Here is a 27,210-nt window from a genome sequence, read left to right on the forward strand (position 1 = left end):
TCTTTTCTAAAACCCATGTGCATAAAATATGAATGGTTACCACTCAGAGAGGGAAAATAAAGGCAGCAATGCATGGCATGGTCAGCCAATGCAATATGAATCGTCATAACATAGATAATACGTTCCTAGCATCCTTTCACCCATTCACTACTTCTAAGTGCTTGGCTAAAATGTCGCAGAAGCAGACTATAAAAAGTCTATAAATAGAGTTTCTTACGATGGATCACATAGCAACCCTACTTAGCTAGGAATTGCTGTTTAGCTATTTTCTTTCATAGCCCTAGCCCAGAAATTGTGAACAATGCTGAGCTGAATGCTATTTCACTGCACTGCTCTTGGTGCCCCAGAGCAACCCCTGACTGGGGCTAAATTGCAGCAAACCAGCATGGCCTCTGGCCTAATAGTTTGATCGTGAAGCCTCTCCAAGTTATGGGCAAAACAGGTGTTTTTATAGAAACTGAGCGACGATTTATATCTTCTGCTTATAAGTTTGGTTACACCAAATTCCCAATAAGACAAAATAAGAATGGTGTTGAATGCTGCATCATTTCAATGCACATGTTGACATTTTCGCCTCCACTGTAAGTGTCTGTCTTAACATGGCAGCTACCTAAATATAAACATCGAAAATGTGTCAGTCTAGATAGGAGGCACATATTTATGCTAACACTTATTCACATGTCTAAAACTTCACACTCTCTAACAGAAAGAGGTTAGAAGAGTTTGAAAACCAGCATAGGATAAAAATAGAATAATTTAAAATGAGCTCTTTAATAGTGTTCTTGACACAATAAGGGATTGGGGTTGGGTGAGACGCATGAAAAATGAGTGAGGGGACCGACACTAGGTGAATGCGGAGTGAACAGAGGCTCAAGAGAAAGGGCATGGCACTTAACATATGAGAGAGGGAGACCAAGGTGGAAACTAGATAAGAAATCAGTTGCAATATGAGTAAGGGAACAGAAGTGCAGAGTGGGTGAGAGAAGGTAGTGATTTCGAAGATCAATAGGAGCAAGCAAATTTACAGAAGTGACAGGGACCCAAGGCGCAGAATAAAACAGAAAGAGGACCGAAGCAAAAAGCAGATGAGAGAAGGGAGTGTGCCATGAGAGAGAGGAGTGTGGCTGCGACAGAGCATACTCTGTGATATTTTTCCTCCAGCAAAAGAGCTGAAGTTTACATAGTATCCATACAAATATTAGACATACCGGTGCAGGCCAGAACACATATGCTGACCTGTCATGCCTGATGTCCCTGCACTTAGGATACCTACCAGGATCTGGAGGTAACCAGCCCCAATATAAGAAGGAAGCCTAAAAGAAATCCTTAGAATATTACAGGCAAGAAAGAAAGGAAATACACATTCAGCATGATCTCCAGGCTATCCTGTCATGAAGATGGTTGATATGTACCCTCTAATGGTTTGTTTAGGGAGCACCCAATCAGAAATATTTGGATTTGTTAGCCTTCCCTATATTGCTGGATTTGTTCTGCAAAGTAGTTGTCCAATCCTCTACTGGGAAGAAGTGTAGTGTATGTGCAGAGCGAGACCAAGACAGGTTTGGTATCCCAACTCTTATAACCAATAGGAAATAAAACATGCAACCACCTGACCACGTTAATATTTTTGATATGAAAAAGGGAAAACAAACATCTGCTTAATGGATATTTCTCACAAAAGTACAGTACAGCAAGTGCTTATTCTGTTGTATCCTTCTGAATGCAGATTCCTTACCTTTTGAATTTTTCCAAGAACCAGGCCTGATACAGAAATGTTTTCAGCAGTAGCTCACATGAGCCGATAGCTTTTGCCATGAGTTGGTGCCATTGTACTCCAAGGCAGCTCTGTCTCACCATCAGGATTGACAATATTGAGCCACATATAAACAAAATCCTATTTAGCTGACATCAGTTTCTCTTCTACTGCACTCTTTGAGATATATCTAGAGCTCTCCTCCCAAGATTCATGTGTCTTTTTTTGCAGATTACACTAAACAAAATTACTTTTACAGTGTGCGGATTTCTCTGCCCAAAATTACTGGATATATGCCATGCACACCTGTAGGAAACGGTTGTCGGTTAGGGAACCGTAGGCCACCTGCCTTTGGTGCCCTGGTTCAAAGCATTACTTGGAAGCCTGTGACATACTCTCTGATGCAGCTGAAGACCATAAGAGAGCATCAATCTAAGCTCTCTGTTGGCCGAGCATAAGAAGCGGGACCACCTGTTTGAGATCTCAAGCCTGTTCCTACTACCTGCTATGTTTGCCGCCCTGGGGCACTTCTGTGCATCGTATCCATGGAGATATTGCTTCTAAAATCACCGTATACAACCTTTTTTCTGTTACAAACTGGTGCTTCAGACTCGAACGTCCTGTATTCTAAATGTAATGTGCCCTTTTATGTGGGGCTGTACAGTACGGGATCTGTGTTCTTCTCTGTGTCGCATGCCTCTACAGATGAGGCGGGGTTATAGTATGGGTGCCTTTCATTGATCTAGTGACAGGACTAAGGAGCATCAGATGGACGGTTAACTCTATTTTGGGTTCACAGCTACAGAGAAAAGAAAACAGTCCTGAAATGGACCTAATTGAGGTGGCTTGTCCTATTCATTAATCTCTGCTATGCTTTTGCGAAAAAAGTACTCTCCTGGCAGCCTTCAAACCTATTCTACCCAGGCCAAAGCTGTGACTGTAGCCCTGACTAGAGCTGTTCCGATGTTGTGACATATGCTAAGCTGTTAACGTTGACGTCTGTCCATGCCGTCACCATGCAGTACTGTATGAACTCTAAGGTCTGCATGGAAAAGAGGGGTGGAGTGGGGCATTTAGCCTGCTCAGTCATGCAGACCTTCCTGATGTAAAGCCCATTCCTCTCAGTCCACACCTTTGGGAGGGTGTTGTTATAGATGATGTCTATTCAGATGAGGAATTTGTGGTTGGTGGTAGCCAACACGTTACTTACCTTTAGTAACCATCTTTCCAGTGGATGTACTTTATAACCAAAGATTTCTCACCACTCCTTTTTGTGGAGTGAACTTTTTTATACGTTATAACGTTCTAGCATAGAGAACACACAGTGCCTTCATTTCAGTTTATCAATTGTTCTGCGTTTGAGGTTTCAGAATTAATTGGTTAATAAACTGACATCAGCACACATGGTTGGCGCTGCCGCCACAAGACACTGTGCTGCACAAAGTCAGATGGTGCCACCTGTTTGTGTGTGGGAGCTATTGCATAGAAACATTCCAGATCCAGTCTGGCACCTCAGAGTATTCAAAAGTTGAGAAATCTGCGATAAATAGAGTATCCACAAGAAAGAGCTTTACCAAAGTTAAGTAACTTGTCCCAGCTTGTAAAGAGACTGAGGAAGTTCTGATACATGCCGATAGAATCCTTAGGATGTTCACTAGCTGAAACTAAATTGTAGTGCTTTGGGCTTGTGGTTTTTCTCTAAGGAGAGAGGGCTATGGCCTGAAAAGCTTCTTAGACTCCTGGGGTAAGGCGTGTTCTATGTGGGAAGAAACTAGGGCACTGATCTGTACTCATGCATGTTGAATATCCCGACATACAAGAAATCCAGGAGAAAGAAAATGTGCAGCCACTAAACCAATGGTGTGAATGAGGCGAAACGGAAAAATTTTCGTTGCAAAAATTTCCGGGCAAATAACACAGGAATGCCTAATTTAGCTTAGCGAGGGCTGCAGCACAACAATAGTATCCTTCAGTCGTGCAAATGTAGAAAATATTAATTATAGTATGTTTCCCTTTGTGTTTTGGACTCTTCTCCAATGAAATGGGGCTACAGCCTACAGAGCTCCAAGGTGAGTCGGGAAGTTGGCTTCATTTGTATACATCGGAGACTGAGATCCCTGAACGCAACTATATGTGTCAGGTAGGTAGCTAGACAAGGTATCTAGACACCCAAGGGACATAGATGAGCACTCGCTACATAGGAATTATTGTAAAAAAACATAGAAACTATTTATTGAAAACTGGGAAGTTTGGTATCAAACGTCTCAGCAAATTAAACCTACACTGATGCCAGTATGGGATTTAATGAAAAATGCACACAGAGGGTATCTTAGAGATGTACCCTGAAAAATGACCTAAAACTAGTGTCCAGGCTGAGTGGTTGCTCGCCAGCTGCCACCACCAGACATGTTTCTGGACCCCTGGGTCGAGAACCTGCTGCTCTCGGGGGTCTGGAACAATGCACATCCTGGGACGAGGTTCTAAACCTCCTCCCCCAGTATGTGCAGGGTCCATGAAGTGGAAGCTTCAAAGGCTTGCCACCTTTGTGAGCTTCCCCAGGCCTTTTGCTGCTTCTAGCAATTGATCCCCACCAGCTCTGATCACCACTTTGTGCTGGAGAACCGGCAGGAAAACCAAGTGAAGAAGGGAGGTGTGGCCACTTTTGCCAACCCCAGCCCTCAGGTGGTGAAGTCGAGGTGAAACACAACTCCCAGTCCCCGCCATCTTGCAGATGGGGGGACCCAGCCAACCAGAATGCGGCATATGCCCCCCCTCCCACTGGAGGGTGGCATAATAGGGGGTGTACCCACCCAAGGAAGGGACCCATTGGTTCCAACCTTTACTTACCTGTAACACCCCTAAATCTAGTATTTGTGGACACCCCTGAACCTTGCCTCCTCAGACAACCAACAACCAAGAAGAGAAGAAGTACCGAACAGGGTATACCTTTGGAAACATGATGGAGTACCTTGTCTACCAAACATTCTGTCTGTTGTAGATTTAAAGTACAAGATGACAGACACTTCTTAGATATAATTGTAGAGTTTAATTTGCAGCACGGAAACATACATGCATCTCCTCCTCTGACCAAGCTCCAACTGCCACAGCTAGAATCCCAGCAAAGTAAGAATGTATAAAGGAACATTGGCACCACTCTAAGAGTTACATAATACTGAATAAAATAGAAAACAGACTACTAAATACAATAAAGATAAAATGATATTTACAACACATCTCCCTCCCTTGGAACATTGAAAATAAAATAAATATGACTGTAACATAGAGTCAACGTATATAGTCATCGAAATACACAGGTGGACGACGGATACGTGAACTCCTGACACAATCATTTGACAAAAAAGGGAAACCATTTTGAGTTCTCATACTTTGACTTTGAACCCCTAGACTATGTGATGCATCACCATCACCTTCTTCCCTGCTAATATCTGAAACATTTTGAGTAACACCATAACTCTGAGTAGACAACATGTACCCATTGCTATCAAAGGATTCATCAGAAGTTACAATATTAGACTTGACCTTGCAGCATTTTTGATATAACGCAGCTCTACGGTATATCCACTTTTCACCATTCTCAAGAAGAATAAACTGTGGATACACACGCTTAACAACAAAAGGACCTCTAAATTTTGAAAGTCCCTTTGAAGTACGCCCAGGTTTAACCTTGACAAGATCACCTGCTGAAATTGATACAGAAACGTCATCAAACCCTAGTGGTGTTGAAATGTTCTTGTTACAGTTCTTAAGCCAATTAGGAGTTAATTTCGTATTAGGAGGTCTACCACGCATCAATTCGAATGGCGTTTTAGCATCTTCCTTGTGTGAAGTAGAACGATATGCCCAAACCATTTCTTGAACTTTATCATTAGAAAAAGAACCTGATGCACACATCATTTGAATAATTCCCTTCACTAATCTGTTCACTCTTTCACAAATGCCATTGCCATGTGGGTTATACAAACTAGTTTGAGGATGAGATATGCCACTCTCTAAAAACAATTTCATTTTGCTAGAAGTAAGTTGTGTTTCTTTGTCAGTTACGAGAACCGACGGGAAACCTTCATCCATAAAAATTCTTTTAAGAAAATTAATTGTTAAATTAGTGGTGATTTCCCTTACAAAACTTACTGTGAGCCATTTAGAATAGTTATCTACAACAACAATTGTAAAACGTTGGTTAAAAGGCAGTTCATCCATAGGTGCTATAAAATCTAGACTGATGCTATGCCATGGTTCATCAGGTGAGGATATTTTCCCACAAGATTGACTTCCAACAATTTTTAGCCTCTTCTCCCCTTCCCTGTAATAATTACAACGTTCAACACAAGAAACTGCATCAGCATCAATAGAAGGCCACCAAAAGTTCATCTTTATCCTACGCTTGGTGAGGGTTTGACCCAAATGCACCTCATGCGCTAAATCGAGAAGCTTGTGCCTTAAAGAATGAGGAGGAACAAATCTATCTCCCCTCATAATCACCATACTTTTACATACTGATAACTCATCCAATACTTTAATAAAAGGTCTAACAGCAGGCTCTACAGTACTCTCTCGTCTAGTTCCAATTTTGATGAGATCCATAACCTTCTGCAAAACCAAGTCATTCTCCATACCTGAACAACACTCTTCTTTAGTGAAAGAACCATCACCCAATGAAATTACATCATTAAAGAAAGCCACGGCATCCTCTTCTCGAGACTCTAACATACCATCACTAAAGTTTTCATCAGAAACCCAAAGTCTGGATAAACAGTCCGCCTGTATATTCTTCCACCCTGAATAAAATGCATCTCAAATTGGAAATCTTGCAACCTTGAAGCGAGCCTCGCTAATCTAGGAGAACCCTTCCCATCACCACCAGGAGCTAATACATTCACCAAAGGTTTGTGATCTGAACATAAAATGAATTTAGTGCCCCAGAGATACGTTCGAAAGTATGTTGTTCCCCAAACCGCAGCAAGGGCCTCCCTTTCAATGACCGAATAGTTGCGTTCGGAAGAAGATAGAGGTCTAGACGCAAAAGCTATGGTCTTTTCTTCATTCCCATGTCTTTGTAAAAGAATCGCACCCAAGCCAATGCAACTAGCATCGACCATGAGAATCGAAGTACGACTGATATCAAATGGCGTCAACACCTTTGCATTGCACAATTTACTGTTAATGCCATTAAAACAATTTGTGTGCTCTGTACCCCAGACAAACCTTACGCCCTTTTTCAATAAACCCCTCAGAATTGCCGTCTTACTTGAGAAGACCTTCACAAATTTTGCATAAAATTCGATCAAACCCATAAAGGATCTCAATTGATCTTTGTCCACAGGACAAGGGGCTAACTCAATGGCTGTCAATACGTTTTTCTTAGGCTTAATACCGTCTGCCGTAAGTACATAACTCAAATACTCAATTTCTTTTACAAAAAATGAGCATTTCTCCTTCCGAAGTGTGAGGCCAGCCTCATCTATCCTAGCTAACACACAATTCAGTGTATCGTTATGTTCTGCTTCAGAAACCCCAAAAATAAGTATGTCATCCTGAAAGAACAATATCTTTGCTATTCCTTTAAAAATCTCTGACACCATCCTCTGAAAAACACTAGCTGCAGATATTAGACCAAATGGCAACCTGGTAAATTGAAATGTACCCTCGCTAGTTATAAAGGCCGTGAGATGTTTCGACTCTTCATGTAGGCAAATTTGGTGATATGCATGTTTGAGGTCAACTTTACTAAAAACGTTTGCTCCCTGCAATGTAGTAACAAGTTCACCAATATTTGGTATTGGAAACACATCAGCTACAACATTCTTATTTAGAGACCTCAGGTCAACACAGAATCTAATTTTTTTATCCGGTTTTTGGGTGATAACAACTGGAGAAATCCATGTGGAAGCTTCTACTGGTTCGATTATTCCCCCTTGAAGCATTTCCTCCATGGCCTTTTTCACTTCCTCCCTCACCGCTATAGGCACCCTTCTTGCCTTGTGCTGAGATGGAATGGCATTCTCTTTCAAAAGAATCCTATGAACATATCCTTTCAACTCTCTCTAAAAACATTCTTGAAATTGAAAAGAATATCATTAAGGCTAAACTCATCCACGACCATTACCTGTTCTTCAGCTCGAGGATTAACAATTATATGAAGGTCATATTGATGCATCCATCCGAAAATGGCCGGACCATCAACTGATATATAAACCTTTCCCATTGTAGACCTGTTCTTAAAGCATATATTGTCCTCAAAATAACCCAGTAAGTCAATTCTTTCTCCTTGGTAACCAATTGGAGAAATATCACTACATATGAGTGATTTATCACCCCAAACCTGATTCAACAAGGATTTCGGAATAATGGTCCACGTTGACCCAGAATCAACCATTAAACTGACAATCTTATTGCCAATGACAAAATTAGCTTTTGGTCTTATTTCTCTTTTCTCTTGGCACACACTAGTCACAGAATCTTCCAATACCAAAGTCTTATTAAAATCTCTTCTTAAATTCTCCTTGTCCTTAACTATAGTTACTCTACTCTTTGGTTTAATTTTACACATTTTAGCAAAATGCCCCACTTTACCACACCTCAAACATTCTTTGTTGTTCGCAAAACAATATTTTGCATCTGAATTATGAGAATAGCTGCCACACCTCAAGCATATTTTGCTTTGACCGCTGTTATCAAAAATTTTCTTTTGCCAAATGTACCCTTTTTTTCTTACCATAGCTACAGAAGAAGTCTCATTATCACTGTTATCACTAACTACGGAACTTTTATCAGATAATTGAGCAATCTTTTGTTCAGAACCACATTTCTGTAACTCTCTTATACAGTATTCTGATTCTTCTACAATTTTAGCTAAATCAATCGCAACTTTTAACGTTGGATTTTTTGCTGCCCAGAGTCTCTCCTGTATTTTGCGATTGTTGCACTGAACTATCATAATTATATATATAATTGATCACGTATTAGTTCATCCGTCATCTGTCCAAAGTTGCACCTAACAGATAACTCCCGCAACCGGGCAACAAAATCATCAATAGACTCTTCTTCTTGTTTGTTCTTGTAGAATTTATATCGGTTCATCGCCAAGTTCTCCTCTTTGGCAAACCTTACTTCCAATCTAGCCACAGCTTCTTTAAACTCATCTAGTACAGACTCAACAGATGGTAAAACTTGAGGCAGATACTTAAAAATTCTTTGACCTTCCTTTCCCAAAGTGGTCATTAACAAAGCTTTCTTTCTTTTGGATGAAAACCCCTCCCCATCCAAAGCTTCAATATAATTATAGAACATAGCTATCCAATCTTCCCACGAAATTGTGGGTTACCCGGTTCGCTTAAAAACTTATGGGGTAAAGCTACTTTGACCGGTTGTGACATTACATTACAACAATCAATACTTCTTGCACTCTAGATGTGAAACTACTACAATGACACACAACCTATAAGTTTACACCACTAAAATTAATGTAAGCCCACTCAACAGTCATACATATTGTCATACAGTATAGTCCCCTTGACTCTTCTCTCTGTGAAAGTCGTTTTATAAAAGACCAAGTGACACCAACCTGAGACCAATAACACTCAAGGTAAGGGTGAGTGCGTCGCGGATAACACTCGTAATTGATATTAAATAAAAAATGAAGGTGAGTGTATCACCGTAGACTGCCGCACTTGACTGTGTTTTATTAATCAGCGTTTTAATCTTCCAGAAGCGGCTCTCCAAAAACCTTCTCCACAACCTTACGAACTTGCGCCAAACTCGCTCTCCTCGTTGATTTAAGATAGCCGAAAACGTCGTACGCAAATACGTCAGGTGACGACAGAAGTCTACAGCTCAGGCACTCTGTTGCTATGTACGCTCGTCGGTGGACGCAGATCTTGGTTGCCTTGACAACACAGATTCCACAAACGTCACATACGCACCTGGGATCCACGTAGGACACAGATTCCACAGACGTCACAGACGCACCAGGAATCCACGTAGGCGTGTAGCTACTCCGTTGTCAAGGACGCTCGCTCACCGCTCCGTTGCCAAGGACGATCGCTCGTCGGCTGTCGCTCGGGCCAGAACCCAAAAATCACTCACCGCTTCTTTTTCGCATTTTCGGTACATCGAAGTCTCACCACGCCACCTCCAATATGTGGAAGCACACCAAATTGATGCTCCGCATGTAGTGTCTTCAAATTGGGTCGAATGCTGTCTGAATTCCGTCGCTATTCACCTCCACTGCAAATTAAAGGGTTCCACTGCCTGGTCAGAAGTTTTGCCTCTCGCCAAAATGTTGTAGATCCAAAGAACAAGATGACAGACACTTCTTAGATATAATTGTAGAGTTTAATTTGCAGCACGGAAACCGACATGCATCTCCTCCTCTGACCAAGCTCTAACTGCCACAGCTAGAAACCCAGCAAAGTAAGAATGTATAAAGGAACATTGGCACCACTCTAAGAGTGACATAATACTGAATATAATAGAAAACAGACTACAAAATACAATAAAGATAAAATGATATTTACAACACTGTCCTTCTACTTCATGTAGAGACAACCGAAAACTTCCTGTCACAGCCTAAGGTGAGAGACCGAAAAAAATGACTATCACACCCTAAGAGACCTGGTGTGTGGGTCATTAGTTTTTTTTGTTTTGTTAAACAAACTCCTGCTTCTGGATTTTGTTATTGGAAAAACAAAAGTAAAGTTTGGTGAACAGCAATGAAAGTCAATGTGTTGCTGTCCACCATACATTTTATACATTACAAGGAACCGATTCAATGGCTGTTCTTTTCAGTGTTCAGAAATATCTGCTGAGCTAGCAATCCGCTTTAAATTTGACACACAGTAGTCCATCAGGAAGGCGGAGGTAATGTCCTTTGCCAGTCTGATGGCTGGAGTAAATTCCACCAAAAGGTAAATCAGCCCTTAGTTTTGATACTTTCCTTGAAGTCTTGAGTTCGACATATGTCAGCAAATCAAAAGTGATTGTGCAGAACACATCCCCTGAAATAAAACACTTATATTCAACATTTCCAGACTTGTGACTTTTAGAACAATATTTACTTGGTTAACGTACCAGGATTAATGTTGGTTTATTGAATTCAACAAAATATAGAGCAATGTTTTTAAAAGAAAATAAGTCATATTTCCCATTGTATCTTAATGAAGAAATGGGATGTCAAGATAACAAAAACACCACTATGGGCTGGGAAAATCTTTTGTTTTGTAGGGTTGCACCTGAAAGCAAAAAAGATTCCTAACCTAAAAATTTTCAAAAGATCTGGTAATTTTGCTCACCCAGCCAGCAGTGAAGGGTTTAAGACATTTGGAGCAACAAGTAAAATGCGAACCACGATGACCACAGTATATCTAGAGACAGCAAGCCAGTCTAGTAGAAATACTCTTCTTTTGGTGGGGGTGGGGAAATAGTGTGAGCAATTAACTTAAGCATGGAGTTGGACACAATGAGTTTCCAAAGCAAGGTAATGTTCAGTGATTCACTAACAATAGCTGCGTCACATGAAATGAAATGAAAAGGCAATTTATAAAGCACGAACATTCACCTGAAGGTGTCAAGGCGCTAGCTCATCAACTAAAATTAAGTGGACGATTCATGGCCACGTCAGAGGTTAAACAGGCAGGTCATCAAGGCCTTCCAGAAGGAGTATTTTTGAAACTTGGGAATTATCAAGTTGTGGGAGTGGGAAGAACGAAGATTGCTAGCAGGTACATAAGGCTGTAGATTATGTTTTTAAAAATCCCGGCCCAATATCATGCATGGCCTTAAACGCGATGCAGAGAGCCTTAGACTCAATCCTCCTCCTCACTGGCAACCTGTGTAGTTCCTTAAGCACTGGTAAGACAGATTTATGTCTTGGGATGTTCATCAAAAGACGTGGAGCCACGTTTTGCACAATCTGTAATTTAGACAGGCACTTCTTCCGAAGGTTGATAAATAAACAATTCCAGTGATCGGCTCTAGATGGCACCAGAGCCGCAACCACTAACTTCAGTATCTCTTTTTTTTTTTTTTCTTTTTTTTTGTTTATTTCTGTAATTTTTTATTGTATATATAAAATATATATTTAACCGGAATGAATGGAAGAATCCTTCTCAGTAATTTTAGTGTAAAAAAAGAGAGGGATGTGACTTGATTGACATGATTTTCGAAAGAAAGCCTAGAGTCAAATGTGACTCCCAAGTTTTTCACCTTATTTGTAGCAGGGATGTGGAATTCCTACAGCCTGACGCCCAGGACATATTGTTTGGGGTCAAGGGCAACAAGTTGTCATGTGTATTTTGTCCTTGGGACAAGTAGACCCACCCCTGCAGCGCAAACCCTTTAGCTGCCAGTTTGCAGTACCATATTATGGATCAGGGAAGGGCACAGTCTGCAGGTAAGGTAATCTTTTTGTTCATATGTTTATGCTGTTCAAACTTGTATTTATGGTTCATTCATTGAAAACCTTTATTATTAGGGTGAGCTTTCAAAGTAAATCTTGTAAGCACTAACTGCACTACTGACAGTGCTTCCGGTATAAAAACGTGCACACACGTTTTTAAGGTTTAGCAATATTAGGCTATGTATAATCCTCCCAGGATGCTCTCTGATTTGATGCAAATATTTGAATAAGCTTGAAAGCAAGATTGATGATACTTTGATTTCAAAATAAAATGTTCATTTAAAAAAATGAAAGCAGGAAAAAAACATTTTGCTAAACTACTGTAAAATGTCTGGTACCATTTCTTTGCAGTATCATTTAGTAACATGTTTTTGATGCATGCTAGTATTTCCCAAAAATATTCATAATGGAGAATCAGTGTAACCAGTTCCAATAAGATTATGGGAAACACAAATAAACAACCATTGGCAAAGCCAGTAGGTCTGAAATTGGTGGGCAGCTTTTTAGTTTTGTCAATGTGTGACTTGTTTTGGCATGGTTTTTGTAAACCTTTATTGGTGTGGGAGCTGCCCGGCCTTCACCATTATAACAAACATTGGCAAAAGCAAAAATTGTTTTTGGTCTCAAAAAGCACACGATGCCTCAGTAGTTACTCGCACTGAACAAACTTACTTTGTGTGCCGATATGCTCCATCTGAAAAAGCAGAATGCTGTCACTCACATTGAAGCCAGCCAATACAAAGAAAGAGACAGACTTTTAATAAACGCAAACGATCATGGTCAACACCAGACCAAATTAGGGGCCCAATTAATAAAGAAAGTCTCAAAAGGGCACCCATGGTACATGTCCTTGCATTAAGTGCAGCTATATGGCTTTCGTGAATTCCCCAAAAATTACAGAAGTAGATCAAGAAATAGTACTCCTGAAAAATATTTTTGAACTGCATGTGAAAATCTTAGTGTTTGAAGTTCACTTTCCCTCCAACCACCTTTTCCCAACTCTGGAATAAGGTTTACATTTGTCATTGTAGGAGTAAATTTCCAACATTTGTCAGTATGGGAAAAGATTAGAGAGGAGTTGTTGAAAACCCTTAAAACATGCACGTTAGTAGGTTTGCACAGACTCAAAATGGCTTTCTAACCCTGGAACTATTGCTTACCACTACCTACCGCCCCAGTATGTAGACCTGTGGAAACGTGGCAACATAAGGGGACTGCAAGTATTCAAACACTACTATGGTAGGAGCCCTGGCATAATCAAGAGAGACTATATCATAGCTTTTATATGCCATAATTTGTCGCTGCTCTACATGGAACCAAAGGGACATGTGGATTTTGTTACAGGACAAGTAGATTTATGAAGCAACCTGCCCCATGGACAAGTAGATATTTTATTAAATTCCACACCCCTGTTTGTAGGCCTTGGTAATGGGCCCAATTCTAATGTCCACAAAGTAGGGCACCAGAAATTAGTATGGCCGCCAAAAAGTAGGACTTCAGTCTTACTGGAGTTCAGTTTCAAGCAGTTGGCGGCCATCCAATGCCCAACCTGACGAATACAGGAGTTAAACTGTACAGCAGTATCATCAGGGGAGCCTGTCACTGACACTACAATCTGGGTGTAATCGGCATAAGAAATAGCAGAGAAAACGAGCGACCTAATTAGCCTTGCCAGTGGTGCAACTTATATATTAAAAAGGGTTGGGCTTAACGACGAACCCTGAGGCACTCTGCATGTCAATGTAAAGTTTGGTGACTTGAACGCACCAAGAGCCACAAATTGTTCCCGATCAGATAAAAATTATGCAAGTAAAGAAAACGCTTTCTCTTTAATACCGATCCCCTTCAATACTTCCAATAATTTTAGATGGATCACCGTATCAAATGCGGCAGAGAGGTCAAGCAGCACAAGTGCTGCATTGCCTCCTGCATCGACGGTCTTCCTAATCAATTCGGAAGCTCTGATCAGTGCCAATGCGTGCTATGATGCATTCTAAACCAAAACTGGTTTGCATCCAAGAAAGTATGCTTCTCAATATATTCTGATAAAACACCATGCATGGCTTTCTCTACATCTTAGAAGGCAGAGGAAGTCTGGAAATTGAATGATAATTGTTATGATCTGCCTGCTCCAAATTTGGCTTCTTCAATAGGGGGAACGCAGACACCAGTTTCCAACTTGTGGGGAATATGCCCGACGAGAACATTAGAAAACATCTGTTGGGCGAATAATTCTGGCAAGAGATGGAAGATTTTAGGGGGCCAAGGGTCCTTTGGGGGGCCAGATTTAGTAGCCTGCAGAAAGCTCATCAGTAGTCAGTGACGGAAAGGACAACAATTCTGGGGGGTCACTAAGGTCTAGGGGGACTGAGGGAATTTCATTGAATGCCCCAGATGCAGCTTACTTCCCATGCGGTGATGAGTTTCTTGAGCAGGGAGACTGGAAAAACCACTGTAGACTGCCTTGACATTATCTTGGAAAAATGTGGCCAAAGTGTTACAGACAGTCTGATTTTGAGGTGATTCTGTTCCCTCAGGACATTTGGCAAACTTTTTTACCGTAGAAAAAAGTTCTTTTGAGGAATGTTTTGTAGTTAAAATGTATGTGGTAAAGTGGCGAGTTTCTTCCTCCTGCACCAATTTTTTATACTCCAGCAAAGCTTGTTTGTAGACAGTTCTGTCCTTTGCATTGTAAGAGGATCTTCACTTCCTCTCTAAACGGCGACATCTTTGTTTGTGTAGTCTGAGGTCGTCTGAATACCAGGGTTCTGAGGGTCTTGACCTATAGCTAAATATGTATTTAGCTGGTAACGCCTGATCTATTGACTTCCTAAGCCATTCCTTGAATGCAGCAGCTGCCATATTTGGATCCTCTATAAAGTTTAGAGTGTTCTGAGATAAGGACTTTTCAAAAATGTCAGCAATCATCTTATTCCAAGGCCGTACATATTTTCGTTGTTTATTTTGTGATTTATCTGCCCGGAACAGAAGTGAAAACATAACAGCCTTATGGTCTGACCACACAAGCGGTAGCGATGAAAAACATTGTAATGACTTACTACTGGTGAACACCTAATCAAGTAAGTGTCCTCCAGATGCGTACTGCCAATCACCTTCTGCACAAGGACTAGACTGTTTGCGATATCAATAAATTGCACTGAATCTCTATCCAGTAAGTCCTCAAGATGCAAGTTAAAATCGCCCGAAAGTGTGAAGTCGGATGATTGGGATATTACGTCCAGGGAGCTACAAATATCCTTCAAGAACTCAGCCCAGGGGGCAGGGGATCGATAACATAGCATCCCATTAAAGGTGTAATGGTTATCTATTGAAAATGTTAAACTGTAAAGATTCCGTGGTTAGCCCATTATTTTGCGAAGTGAAATTTCCTTTCCATACACTAAGGAATATTACAGCCAGCTTCTTGTCTAAACAGTGTGTACCCAGGTGGGACCGCCATGACTAGATCCGGCTCTGAGGATGCCTCCCCTCCCCCCCCCCCATGTTTCAGTAATAAAAGCAATGTCGACTGCATGTGTCTCTAAAAGCAAAGCAAACTCAGAGGCATGTTTGCAGAGCGAGCGCGCATTGATAATTGTACCTGCCACTTTCCTCCTCTCAGCGTGCTTGAAAAGTGCCGATTGTTATTTGTGATAATATAGAGGGCTGAAATGAAACACAGCACTCCTTGCACTGAAAACCTGTAATCAATGTGCATGGGCTAACACCAGCTTTCTGACAGCAGCTCCCGCTCTTATTAAGAGTTCGAAGTTCTTCTCTGGTGTATGTTATCCTAGAAGCAACCAGGGATCTGAAACCAGCAGCATCCTTGGCCCTAGGCACGAGCCAGGCGCGGACGTGCGCAGAAGGGCTTGCCTTTGGCGCGCCATTGGCGCACCGGCGGCGCACCCGCTGCGTGCGTCCGCATTGCAGCCATGCTTTTAGCCCCTCTCTGGTTCTGCAACTAGAGCGGTAACATGCCCATGAGTGCTCCTGAGCAGGCGGAAACACTGGAGGACAGGCGGAAGTCTAGCAGTGAATGCCGTCCCTGTTACCCGCCCAGGGAGGTGCAAGTTCTCTGGATTGGGTAGGATCGTTTTTAAACTTTTTCTAAAAAAGTGCTTACTGTTACTAGTTTAAAAACGCATTCAATTCAATTTACAATATTCCCCCACCAAAAATGACAAGGTGCTCTTTTAAAAAAAAAAGAACAATATGGTGAAACAAATCAGTTTGTCTATCAGTATAATTGAGCTAACTGACCTAGAGCCCAGCTAATACCAGTAAAATAAGCAGTCCCAGTGTCCGCTTGCGACCGTGTATTTATCCCCCTCTGGCTGTGCAACAAGAGTGGTAACCTGCCCCTGAGCAGGCGGAAACACTGGAGGACAGGGTGAAGTCCAGCAGTGAATCCCCTTTATGTTTGTATATATGTTAATAATTCTAATAGTCTTGCAGAGAACTAAAGCTGTCTGACATTTACTTTAATAATATATTTACATCGCTAAATTCTACAGGAACAGTTACAAATATGTACAACTTTACAGTGGAAAAACAATAAACAAGGATTATCATTCGGCAAATCATATACATGATTTTTTCAGCGACAGCAACTAAGACCAAAATCCTTGCCTAACGTGGTAATCTGACATCCCAAATAGCAAAATATATTTCCCTACAAGCTCTTACTGAGTGTAAAAACAATTTATCCATAAGGGACTATTGACTTTTCACAATAGGTAAGTCAAGCCTATGCCTCTGCCATAACACGTTACAATAAACAAATCAGATCAATAGCATTTGACATAACTATTCCCACACAGAGAATCAGACGTAAATTATGTAGCCTTATCATAAGCTAGTTACCATAACCAACCCAGGTCCACTGTATTGAGCTTCAGCTTAATCACAAGACAACCATCAGGTATTCAGTCACTCCAAAAAGCATAAACCAGATACCCAAAGACTGAAGCTGAGGCATGACCTAAAGGATCCACGTTCCAAAAGAAAACCAACCAGAACCAACAAGCATACCAAACCCAGTCAAGACATGGCGCCAGCTGCAGTAGTGAAGTGGGAACAAGAACCCTCAAACACATGGGAAATGGCCTTAAGATATCAGTGAACCTAGCAGAATGGCTGGAGTACCGGAGCAAAGCCAGCAAGGAGTCACGTGAGATACAGTCCATAGGACATGCCGGAGACCACAAGCAATCTGCAATGAGGCTGGGCGCAGATCTCAAAGTAAGTCCAAAGAACCCAACCAAAAACTGGACCCAAAACAGCAAACCGTGGATACAAATAGCCATCAGCAGAAGTACACAATGTGTGCATGCCTGAACAGATTCAAGGGGAGACCCTGAAACCAGGGTCATTCAAGAACCCACAGGGTAGAGTCAGAGAGTAATGAAGCAAAGACTCCCAAGTAGATTGATAGAAAAGGTAAAGCAAGAAGCCCTGGAACCCTTATAACAACGGACAATGGAGAGACAGTGCAAGCCACATTACAGGGAACTGTCTAACAGTACTGGAGCCCCACAGTAGCTAAAGGCCCAACCTGAGATCCCCCAAAGACCCCTGAAGTAGGTAGGCAATGGACAGCAGAAGTGCTTGGCTACTACAACAAAGCCACACCAAGAGCCAAAAATGGTAATACCTCCCAAGGACACAACCGTCATCACCCTAGCGATGGACAGGAGGCCGAACAGTCCTGCCTGGTACACTGAAATGCTCTGACCAAATTAAGGTGACAACAGTAAGTCAGCAGACCCTCCGGCAAGAACCAACTTGCAGTTCATTCTGCATACTTTCATGAGTTTCTAATCAGATTTCAAGTTTTCACAGTCACTCTTATATACAGAAATTGAACCATGAGCAGTAAAGTGATGGAAGGAAGAAACAATAAATGGAATTAAACACAAGTAAAGTACATTGTGTATTTGCTGAATTATAACATTGTAAATATTTTTAGAACATCATGTCCCAGAATCCATCACATGGGTACATTTAAATGAGTACATGATTGTGGGTAGCACAGTATACAGTGACACTAAAGAAGGACTACTCTATGGCATGCACAAGCCACTGAGTGTGAAATGTCTCTACAGGTATTTTAAACTCTTGGCTCAATAATTAAACTGGGAAGCCACTAGAGTGCTGCCTATTTCTTTGAAAATTAAAGCAGTATCTCAGACAGTTAAAACCTTTGTTTTTTTCATATATATATATATATATATATATATGTGTGTGTGTGTGTATATGTATATGTGTATGTTGCGCACTCATAAGCTGTTAATCAATTAATTCTTTGCTTGCTACGAAACCGGCAAATGCGTTTCAGTCTCTTGGCCTTCCTCAATGTCAGTTAACATCTCTACATTCCACATTTTATTACGTGCAGATTTTATTGGGCAGCTCCCTAAACATAAATAATGGACTACCGATGCGGCCTCACACCAAGCCATGATTAACATCGTAGTCATTTTGTAGTGTCTCTATTACCTTTTCATCTTAACCAAATTTATACTTTAGGATCACAAACAAGGAATACATTCTTTGTGTTCAGGGCTCATTGTATCAGGAACAGCATCCTATTAAGGGTTAAAACCTGCGATGTTAATTATGGTTTGGTGGGAGGTCGCATCGGTAGTCCATTATTTATGTTTAGGCAGCTGCCCAATGAAACCTGCACATAATAGAATGAGATAAATCTAACTATAACTACTGAATTTCTATGGTTTTCTGTGCGTGAATTCTAAATCGAACTACAACGTCCCTCTAACCTTTGTTTTTTGTGTGAATTTCTAAGGTTTTTGAAATTCTGTTTCCTAATTATAATTTGCATGTAGCTTTTTGTTTTTCAGTGAATATTTTTATATCGTTTTTTTAATAAATGGTTTAAATCTTATGGCAGAAAAATATATTCATGACCATCTAGCCATCCTTCATTGCAGCACCTAGTCACTCATTTTACCCTGCCTGTTCCTAGAGCTTTGCTACCCTGTGTGAGTTCAATTCTTTATCTATTTAATTTTTACAGAGTATTTCCTATCAATCAATCAATCAGTGACACTTATAAAGCGCGCTACATACCCGTGGGGTCTCAAGGCGCTGGGGGGGGGGGAGCCGCTACTGCTCGAACAGCCAGGTCTTCAGCTTCTTCCTGAAGGAGAGGTGGTCTTGGGTCAGGCGCAGGTCGGTCGGGAGGGAGTTCCAGGTCTTGGCGGCCAGGTGGGAGAAGGACCTTCCTCCTGTAGTCGCTCTTCGGATGCGGGGGACGGCGGCGAGGGCGTGGTTGGCTGATCGGAGGTGGCGTTTGGGAGCGTAGAAGTTGACTCGGCTGTTGAGGTAGCTCGGGCCTTGGTCGTGTAGGGCTTTGTGTGCGTGGGTGAGGAGGCGGAAGGTGATTCTTTTGTTGACGGGGAGCCAGTGAAGGTCTCGCAGATGTCCGGAGATGTGGCTGGTTCGTGGGATGTCGAGGATGAGTCTGGCTGAGGCGTTCTGGATCCGCTGGAGTCTCTTCTGGAGCTTGGCGGTGGTCCCGGCGTAGAGGGCGTTGCCGTAGTCCAGTCGGCTGGTGACGAGGGCCTGGGTGACGGTCTTCCTGGTCTCGGTGGGGATCCACCAGAAGATCTTCCGTAGCATGCGTAGGATGTTGAAGCATGCCGAGGAGACGTTGTTGACTTGCCTGGTCATGGAGAGGGAGGAGTCCAGGATGAAGCCCAGGTTGCGTGCATGGTCTGTCGGTTTGGGTGCGGTGCCCAGGGCGGGAGGCCACCAGGAGTCGTCCCAGGCGGAGGGAGAGGAGCCCAGGATGAGGACCTCCGTCTTGTCCGAGTTCAGTTTCAGGCGGCTGGTCGTCATCCACTCGGCTACCTCTTTCATCCCTTCGTGCAGGTTGGCTCTGGCGGCGGCGGGGTCGTTGGTCAGGGAGAGGATCAGCTGGGTGTCGTCGGCGTAGGAGATTATGCTGAGGTTGTGTTTGCGTACGATGGCCGCGAGGGGGCTCATGTAGACGTTGAAGAGGGTGGGGCTCAGAGATGATCCTTGGGGGACGCCGCAGATGACTTCGGTGGCCTCTGACTTGTACGGTGGTAGGCGGACTCTCTGTGTTCTCCCGTCGAGGAAGGAGGTGATCCACTCCAGCGCCTTGTCCTGGATTCCGACGTTGCTGAGGCGCCGTACTAGGGTGCGGTGGCAGACCGTGTCGAATGCCGCGGAGAGGTCTAGGAGGATGAGGGCCGCTGTTTCTCCATTGTCCATCAGGGCTCGGATGTCGTCGGTGGCGGCGATGAGGGCGGTCTCGGTGCTGTGGTTGGCTCGGAAGCCGGACTGTGAGGGGTCGAGGGATCCGTTCGTCTCGAGGAAAGCGGCCATCTGCTTGTTGACGGTCTTCTCGATGACTTTGGCTGGAAACGGGAGGAGCGAGATGGGGCGGTAATTCTTGAGGTCGGTGGGGTCCGCTGTTGGTTTCTTGAGTAGGGCGCTGAGTTCGGCGTGTTTCCAGCTCTCGGGGAAGATGGTGGTGTCGAGGGATGTGTTGATGATGTCTCGCAGGTGGGGTGCGATGACAGCGTCGGCTTTGTTGAAGACGTGGTGAGGGCAGGGGTCGGTCGGTGATCCGGAGTGGATGGAGTTCATCGTGCGGATGGTGTCTTCGGTGCTGATAGGGGTCCAGGCGCGGAGGGTGGTGGTGGGGGGTGGTTGTTCGGTCATGGTGTGCGTTGGTTGGTTGTTGAAGCTGTTGTGTATGTCCGCGATCTTGTTGTGGAAGTATGAAGCCAGGGAGTTGCAGAGGTCTTGCGATGGGGTGATGTCGTTGTTTCCTGCGCTGGGGTTGGAAAGCTCTTTGACGATGTTGAAGAGTTCCTTGCAGTTGTGTGCGTTGTTGTCCAACCGGTCCTTGAATGCTGTTTTCTTGGCGGCGCGGATCAGCTGGTGGTGTTTCCGGGTGGCAAGTTTGAAGGAGGTCCTGTTGTCCGGTGTCGGTTCCCTTCTCCAGACTTTCTCGAGGGCTCGGCAGTTCTTCTTGGAGCTCTTGAGTTCGTCGGTGAACCATGGGGCTTTCTTGCTGCCGGGTCTGCTGGGCGGGGTCCTCAGTGGGGCGAGTTCGTCCGCGCAGTTGCTGATCCACTTCGTGAGGTTGTCGGCGGCCTGGCTGGGGTTCGCTGAGCTGGCAGGAGGGTGCTGGCTCAGGGAGGTGGCGAGCTGGTCTGCTGTGATCTTGTTCCAGCTTCTGCGGGCGGTCTGTTGCTGGTGGTGGTGGGTCGTTGTTTTCTTGAAGGTGAAGTGGACGCAGCTGTGGTCCGTCCATTGAAGCTCTGTGGTGTGGCTGAAGTTGATGTCCTTGCTGGATGAGAAGACAGCGTCGAGTGTGTGTCCGGCGAGGTGGGTGGGGGTGGACACCAGTTGCTTGAGTCCCAGGTTGGTGAGGTTGTCGAGCAGGGTGCTGGTGTTGCGGTCGTTGTTGTTCTCCAGATGGAAGTTGAGGTCTCCCAGGAGGATGTAGTCAGCGGAGGGGAGGGCATGTGGGCTGACGAAGTCGGCGATGTCCTCGCTGAATTGTGTGCGTGGTCCAGGGGGTCGGTAGATCAGGGTGCCTCTGAGGGTGGTGTTCGGGTTGGTGTGGATCTGGAAATGCAGGTGTTCGGCGGTGGTCAGGGAGTTGTCGGTGCTGGTCGTGAGACGGATGGTGCTCCTGTGGATGATGGCGATGCCTCCTCCCATCTGGTTGGCGTTTCGGTCCCTCCGGACGATCTTGTAGCCCTCTGGGATGGCGATGGCGATGTCGGGAGCTGAAGAGGCGTTCATCCAGGTCTCCGTGAGGAAGGCAACGTCTGGAGCTGTGGTGTCGAGGAGGTTCCAGAGTTCGATGGCATGTCTGTGGATGGAGCGGGTGTTGAGCAGGATGCACTTGAGGTGGGTACTGCTGGTGTTCGGCTTGGTGGGTGCTGGTGCGAGGCAGGTCCGGATGCAGGTGAACTTGCAGGCGTGGCAGCTGAAGGGTCCGTGGGTACGTCGTGGAGAGGCTTGATGGCATTCTGGGAGTCGGCCGGTGTTGAGAGCGGTGAGGGTGGCGGCGGAGTACGTCAGGCGGGTCGGTCGGGGTCTTCGTGGGCCAGGGGTCCTGGCGCTGGTCGCGATCCGGTCGCGGACGGGCGTAGACGGGCTTACCTTTGGCGCGCCTTCGGCGCACAATCGGCGCGCCCGCTGCGCGTGACCGCTGCGCGTCCGCACGGTCGCCATTTAAGGCGAAGTGCGCGGGTGGGCGGAGCAGCTGGGAGGCGGGAGCGGGGAGGGAACAGAAGAGAAAAAGGGGCGGGGCCAATGTCGGTGGCGGGAAGCGAGAGCGGAGGGCGGCGAGGTAGGCGGCCAATCAGGAAGGAAACTGGACACGGCACAGGGGATACAAAGAAATTAACAGGCACAAATTTAGGGCAAAACAAATAAAAACGGCAAAATACGCGAGCAGACGGCAGAAACAGACAAGCACAAATTACGGGCAAAACGAGGAAAAACAGCAAAATACGCGAGCAGACGGCAGAAACAGACAAGCACAAATTACGGGCAAAACGAGGAAAAACAGCAAAATACGCGAGCAGACGGCAGAAACAGACAAGCACAAATTTAGGGCAAAACAAGGAAAAACGGCAAAATACGCGAGCAGACGGCAGAAACAGACAAGCACAAATTTAGGGCAAAACAACTGGGAAACCAGAGGGGAGCGACCACGGCGTCAGCGAGGCAGAAGGCAGGCAGAGGGGAACACACGCAGCAGCTGGTGGCCGTGCGGCGCGGGGGTGTCCCACAAGTGGGTTTCCTACAGCTCATGATGAATGTTACATTATGTGTTTCTTGCTTTTTACTTACCTTATCCATTATCGTTGCCCTCTCTTGCAGAAGGGAAGTGTACCGAATCCTGCAGCAGGAGGGAATAGATTTACCACGCTATGCAGTGTTGAATAGAGATCCTGACAAACCAGATGGTAAGTGTAACTAATTGTGGTTTCAGATTACTTTCATCCTCCTAAAAGAAACAGAAATCAGACTTAACAAGATGTGGCAAAGTCAGAAGGTCAAGCCTGTGATACCGGGAGCAGACCTATTGACTTTGGCAACACATTCTTTGAATGTGTTTTGTTTTTTATTAAAAGTCATTCTTAGATGGCCTCCATTCATGGGCATGCACTGTGACTCGTATAATGTATACTGTTTTGTTTTTTAAAAGTAGTTGATACTAAAAAGGCCAAGTTCTCCTGTCCAACGGTTTTGTAATGATCAATCAATCAATCAATCAATGATCCAGGGGAATTATAAGCGCATTACTCACCCGTGAGGGTCTCAAGGTGCTGGGGCGGGTGTGGGGGGGTGGTGGTCAACAACTCCGTTTCAGTCGAAGAGCCAGATCTTCAGAGCCTTCCTGAAGGTGTTGCAGGAGGGGGCACATCTGATGTCGGTGGGGAGCTCGTTCCAGGTTTTGGCTGTGTGTAGGAGAAGGATCTTCCCCCTGTTCTGTCTCTGAGGATTCGCGGGGCTTTGGCGGGGAGGAGGTTGGCGTAGTGGAGGTTTCGTTTGGGTACGTGGAGGGTGGTTCTGTCATTGATGTATTGGGGTACGGTGTTATGTAGGCATTTGCAGGCGTAGTTGAGTGTCTTGAAGGTGACTTTTCTTGACGGGGAGCCAGTGGAGCTTGCGTAGGTGTTGGCTGATGTGTTTGTGTCGCGGGACCCCGAGGTCGAGTCTGGTGTTGGTGTTCTGTATTGTCTGGAGCTTGCATAATAGAGATTTGTTGATGCCAGTGTTGAGGGTGTTAATGTAATCCAGCCTGCTGGTGATGAGTGCGTGGGTGACTGTTTTCCTTGCTTCGGGCATCCATTTGAAGGTCTTACAGAGGATGCGGAGGATGTTGAAACAGCTGGAGATGACGGCGTTGGCCTGTCGATTCATGGAGAGGGAGGAGTCCAGTATAATGCTGAGGTTCTTGGCATGGTCCTTGACTGTAGGGAGTTGCCGAGGGTGGTGGCCCACCAGGAGTTGTTCCACGCTGTTGGGGTGGTTCAGAGGACGAGGACTTCCTTCTTGTCGGAGTTGAGTATTTGGCAGCTGTTGCTCAACCAGGCTGCAACGTCCTGCATTCTTTCCTGAAAGTTGAGTATGGTGTTGGTGGGGTTCTTGGTGAGGTAGAGGATGAGCTGGGTGTCGTCGGCGTGGGAGACTATGCTGAGGCCGTGATGTCGGACGATGGCGGCGAGGAAAGCCATGTAGATGTTGAAAAGGGTTGGGCTGAGTGGTGATCCCTGTGGGACTCTGCAGTTGATTTCCATGGGCTTGGAGAGGAACCTACCGGTAAGGAACGATCTGATCCAGTCGAAGGCGGCGCCTTGTATGCCGATGTAGTGTAGTCTGGCTGCGAGTGTGCGGTGGGAGACTGTGTCGAAAGCTGCTGATAGGTCGGGTAGAATCAGGGCTGCAGTATGGCCTTGGTCAATGAGGGTGTGGATGTCGTCAGTGGCGGCGAGTAGGTCGCTCTCTGTGCTGTGGTTGCTTCGGAATACGGATTGGAAATGGTTGAGGATGGCGTTTTCTTCGATGAACCTTGGCAGTTCTGCGTTGACTGTCTTCTTGGTGACTTTAGCGGCAAAAGGAAGGAGCGAGCAAGATGGGCCGGTAATTCTTGAGGTTAATCTGGTCTGCTGAGGGCTTTTTGAACGCGTTTCCAGTTGTCGGGGAAGGAGCCGGTCTTGAAGGTGTTGTTGATGGTGCGTTGCAACACAGGTGTGATGGTGGTTGCGACTCTGTGGTATATGTGGGGTGGGCAGGGATCTGTGGGGGCCCCGGAGTGGATGCCTTTTCTGTTTGCAGTGGTCTCCTCCGTCGTGATCGGTGTCCTGGCGGAGATGGTGGTCTGAGTGGTGTTGTCGATGGGCTTGGTTTGGCGTATGGTCGTTGAAGTTGTGGTAGAGGTTCTTTATATTCAGGTGGAAGTAGGATCCGAGTTTGTCGCAGAGGTCCTGGAAAGGGGTGATGTCCGTGGATTCCCTGAGGGGTTTGGAGAATTCCTGAATGATGCTGAAAAGTTCCTTAGAGTTGCTGGAGTTGGCGAGGATTCTGTTGTGGATGAAGATCCTTTTGATGGTTCTGTTGCGCTGATGGTATTCCGTCATAGCGTCCTTGAAGGTGGTGTAGTTTTCGGGCATCTTGCTGTTTCTCTAGATCTTCTCCAGGCGTCTGAAGATGGGTCTTGTTTCTTGGAGGTTGGTGGTGAACCAGGCGACTTTTCAGGGGCGTTGCTTTTCGGGGTTTTACAGCGGGCAAGCTTGTCTGCACAGTTGGCGATCTAAGTATGGAATTCCCTGGCTGTGAGATTGGCGTTAATTGCAGCCGATGGGGTGCTGCCTGTGAGGGTGAAGCTGAGTTGTTCCTCAGTGACTCTGCTCCAGTTCCTACACGGGGTTTGATAACGAGGAAGTGTACGCAGCGGTGGTCGGCCCAGGGGGGCTGTGTGGTGTGGTTGAAGTGGACGCTATTGCCGACAGCGAAGATGGGGTCGAGAGTATGTCCTGCCTTGTGGTCAGTTCAGTCTATTGTTGGCGAGGTTGTCGCAGAGGGCGGCGGTGTTTGGGTCGTTAAGGTTGTCGAGGTGGAAGTTCAGGTCTCCGATGAGAATGTAGTCCGTGGCGGCGATGGCATGCGGGACGATGAGGTCGGTGATGGCGTCGGGGGACGGGGATCTGTAGGCGAGGGTGCCCTGGAGTGTGGAGTTAGAGCAGGTCTGCAGCAGATGCTCGGCGGGGCAGTTTTCGCTGGAGATGGTGAGGCGGAGGGAGTTGTTGTGCCCAATGGCGATGACTCCTCCTGGGTTGTTGGGGCGGTCCTTCGTCTGGATCTTGTACCTGACCGCGATGGCGATGTCGAGGGCCGAGGAGACGCTGGTCCAGGTTTCCGTGAAGGTGACGTCGGGTGAGGGCCAGTCCAGGAGTTTCCAGATTTCCACAGCGTGTCTGTGCAAGGAGCACACGTTGAGGAGGATGCATCTTAGGGAGTTGGGGGTGTTGGCGGCCGGAGCAGTTGTGAAGGTCTGGTGGCAGTGGCGGCAGGAGAACTGGCCTGCTGGCAGTTGTTGTTTCTTCCGGGGTTGAGTGTGAGGAGACTGGCTGGCTCGTGGTGGTGTATGGAGGGGGATCCAGGGTCCCTGGCACTGGTCGCGGTCGGGCGTGGACGGGCGCAGACAGGCTTGCCTGTGGCTCCACAGCGGCGTGACCGCACAGCGGCTGCCATTAAATTGGGGAGGGGGAGGGACGAGAGGCTGGGAGGCGGGAGTGGGGTCTGTCCGGGTGGATGTTGCTTCGGGGGCAGCAGTGGTGGGAAAACCGGCAGGGAAAGTTAAATTAAGTGAATGAAGTGAGGTAAACAGGATACTTTAAAGAAAAATACACGGGGCAACCAAGTATTTAACAATAAACGCGGGACAAACCGGCAAAGGCTCAGGGGCTGAGGCAGGCAGAATCTGTGCAGCAGGCGCAAACCTCACCAGGAGGATGATGTTGAAGTACTGCGGCATGGCGGCGGCACAGCGGAGCTGCTGGGGAGAGAGTTTGACCCAAGCCGATTCAGCCATCTGCAACATAACATGGACATTGATCAAAGGAATCCAGGCAGGTGGACACCAAGGGTATTGGATAGGATCTACTTTTCAACAAGAAAACAGGAAGCGAAAGCTGGGACATCAGAGCAGTGGGGAAGATAAACAATCCCTCACAGCAGTGGAAGGATGCAATGCATCTGATCAAAATTCAGGGAGCGCGAAATGCTGTGTGGTTGGGAGAAACAGAGAGAAAAACAATTGATTTAAGAGCTAGAAATTGCGGCAGATAAGAAAGCACTTGAATCATATGTAAAAGGTGAACTCAAAGCTTGTATTCAATACAGTAGGTTTTTGCCAAAAGATGCCTAAAGCTTTGGCTAGACAAATAGGTTTGATATTTCCATGGTGATGTAGCAAAGCTCAAAAGAATTTTCTGCAGCAATCTCTGGGGAGCCACAG

At 45.4% G+C, this 27,210-nt stretch overlaps 1 protein-coding gene across 9 annotated transcripts in view; it reads left to right on the forward strand.

Moving 5' to 3' along the window:
* The window catches only part of PPIP5K1 (diphosphoinositol pentakisphosphate kinase 1), a 1,319,084-nt gene that overhangs the window by 282,357 nt on the left and 1,009,517 nt on the right, over positions 1–27,210 (forward strand). For all 9 annotated transcript variants that reach the window (XM_086958191.1, XM_086958195.1, XM_086958197.1 and 6 more), the window contains one exon: positions 23,067–23,152. In XM_086958191.1, the coding sequence (XP_086814317.1) occupies positions 23,067–23,152 (86 nt within the window). The remainder of the gene's footprint in view (positions 1–23,066; positions 23,153–27,210) is intronic.

This window comes from Lissotriton vulgaris, chromosome 2_1, assembly GCF_964263255.1.
Source record: "Lissotriton vulgaris chromosome 2_1, aLisVul1.2, whole genome shotgun sequence".
Taxonomy (NCBI): domain Eukaryota; kingdom Metazoa; phylum Chordata; class Amphibia; order Caudata; family Salamandridae; genus Lissotriton; species Lissotriton vulgaris.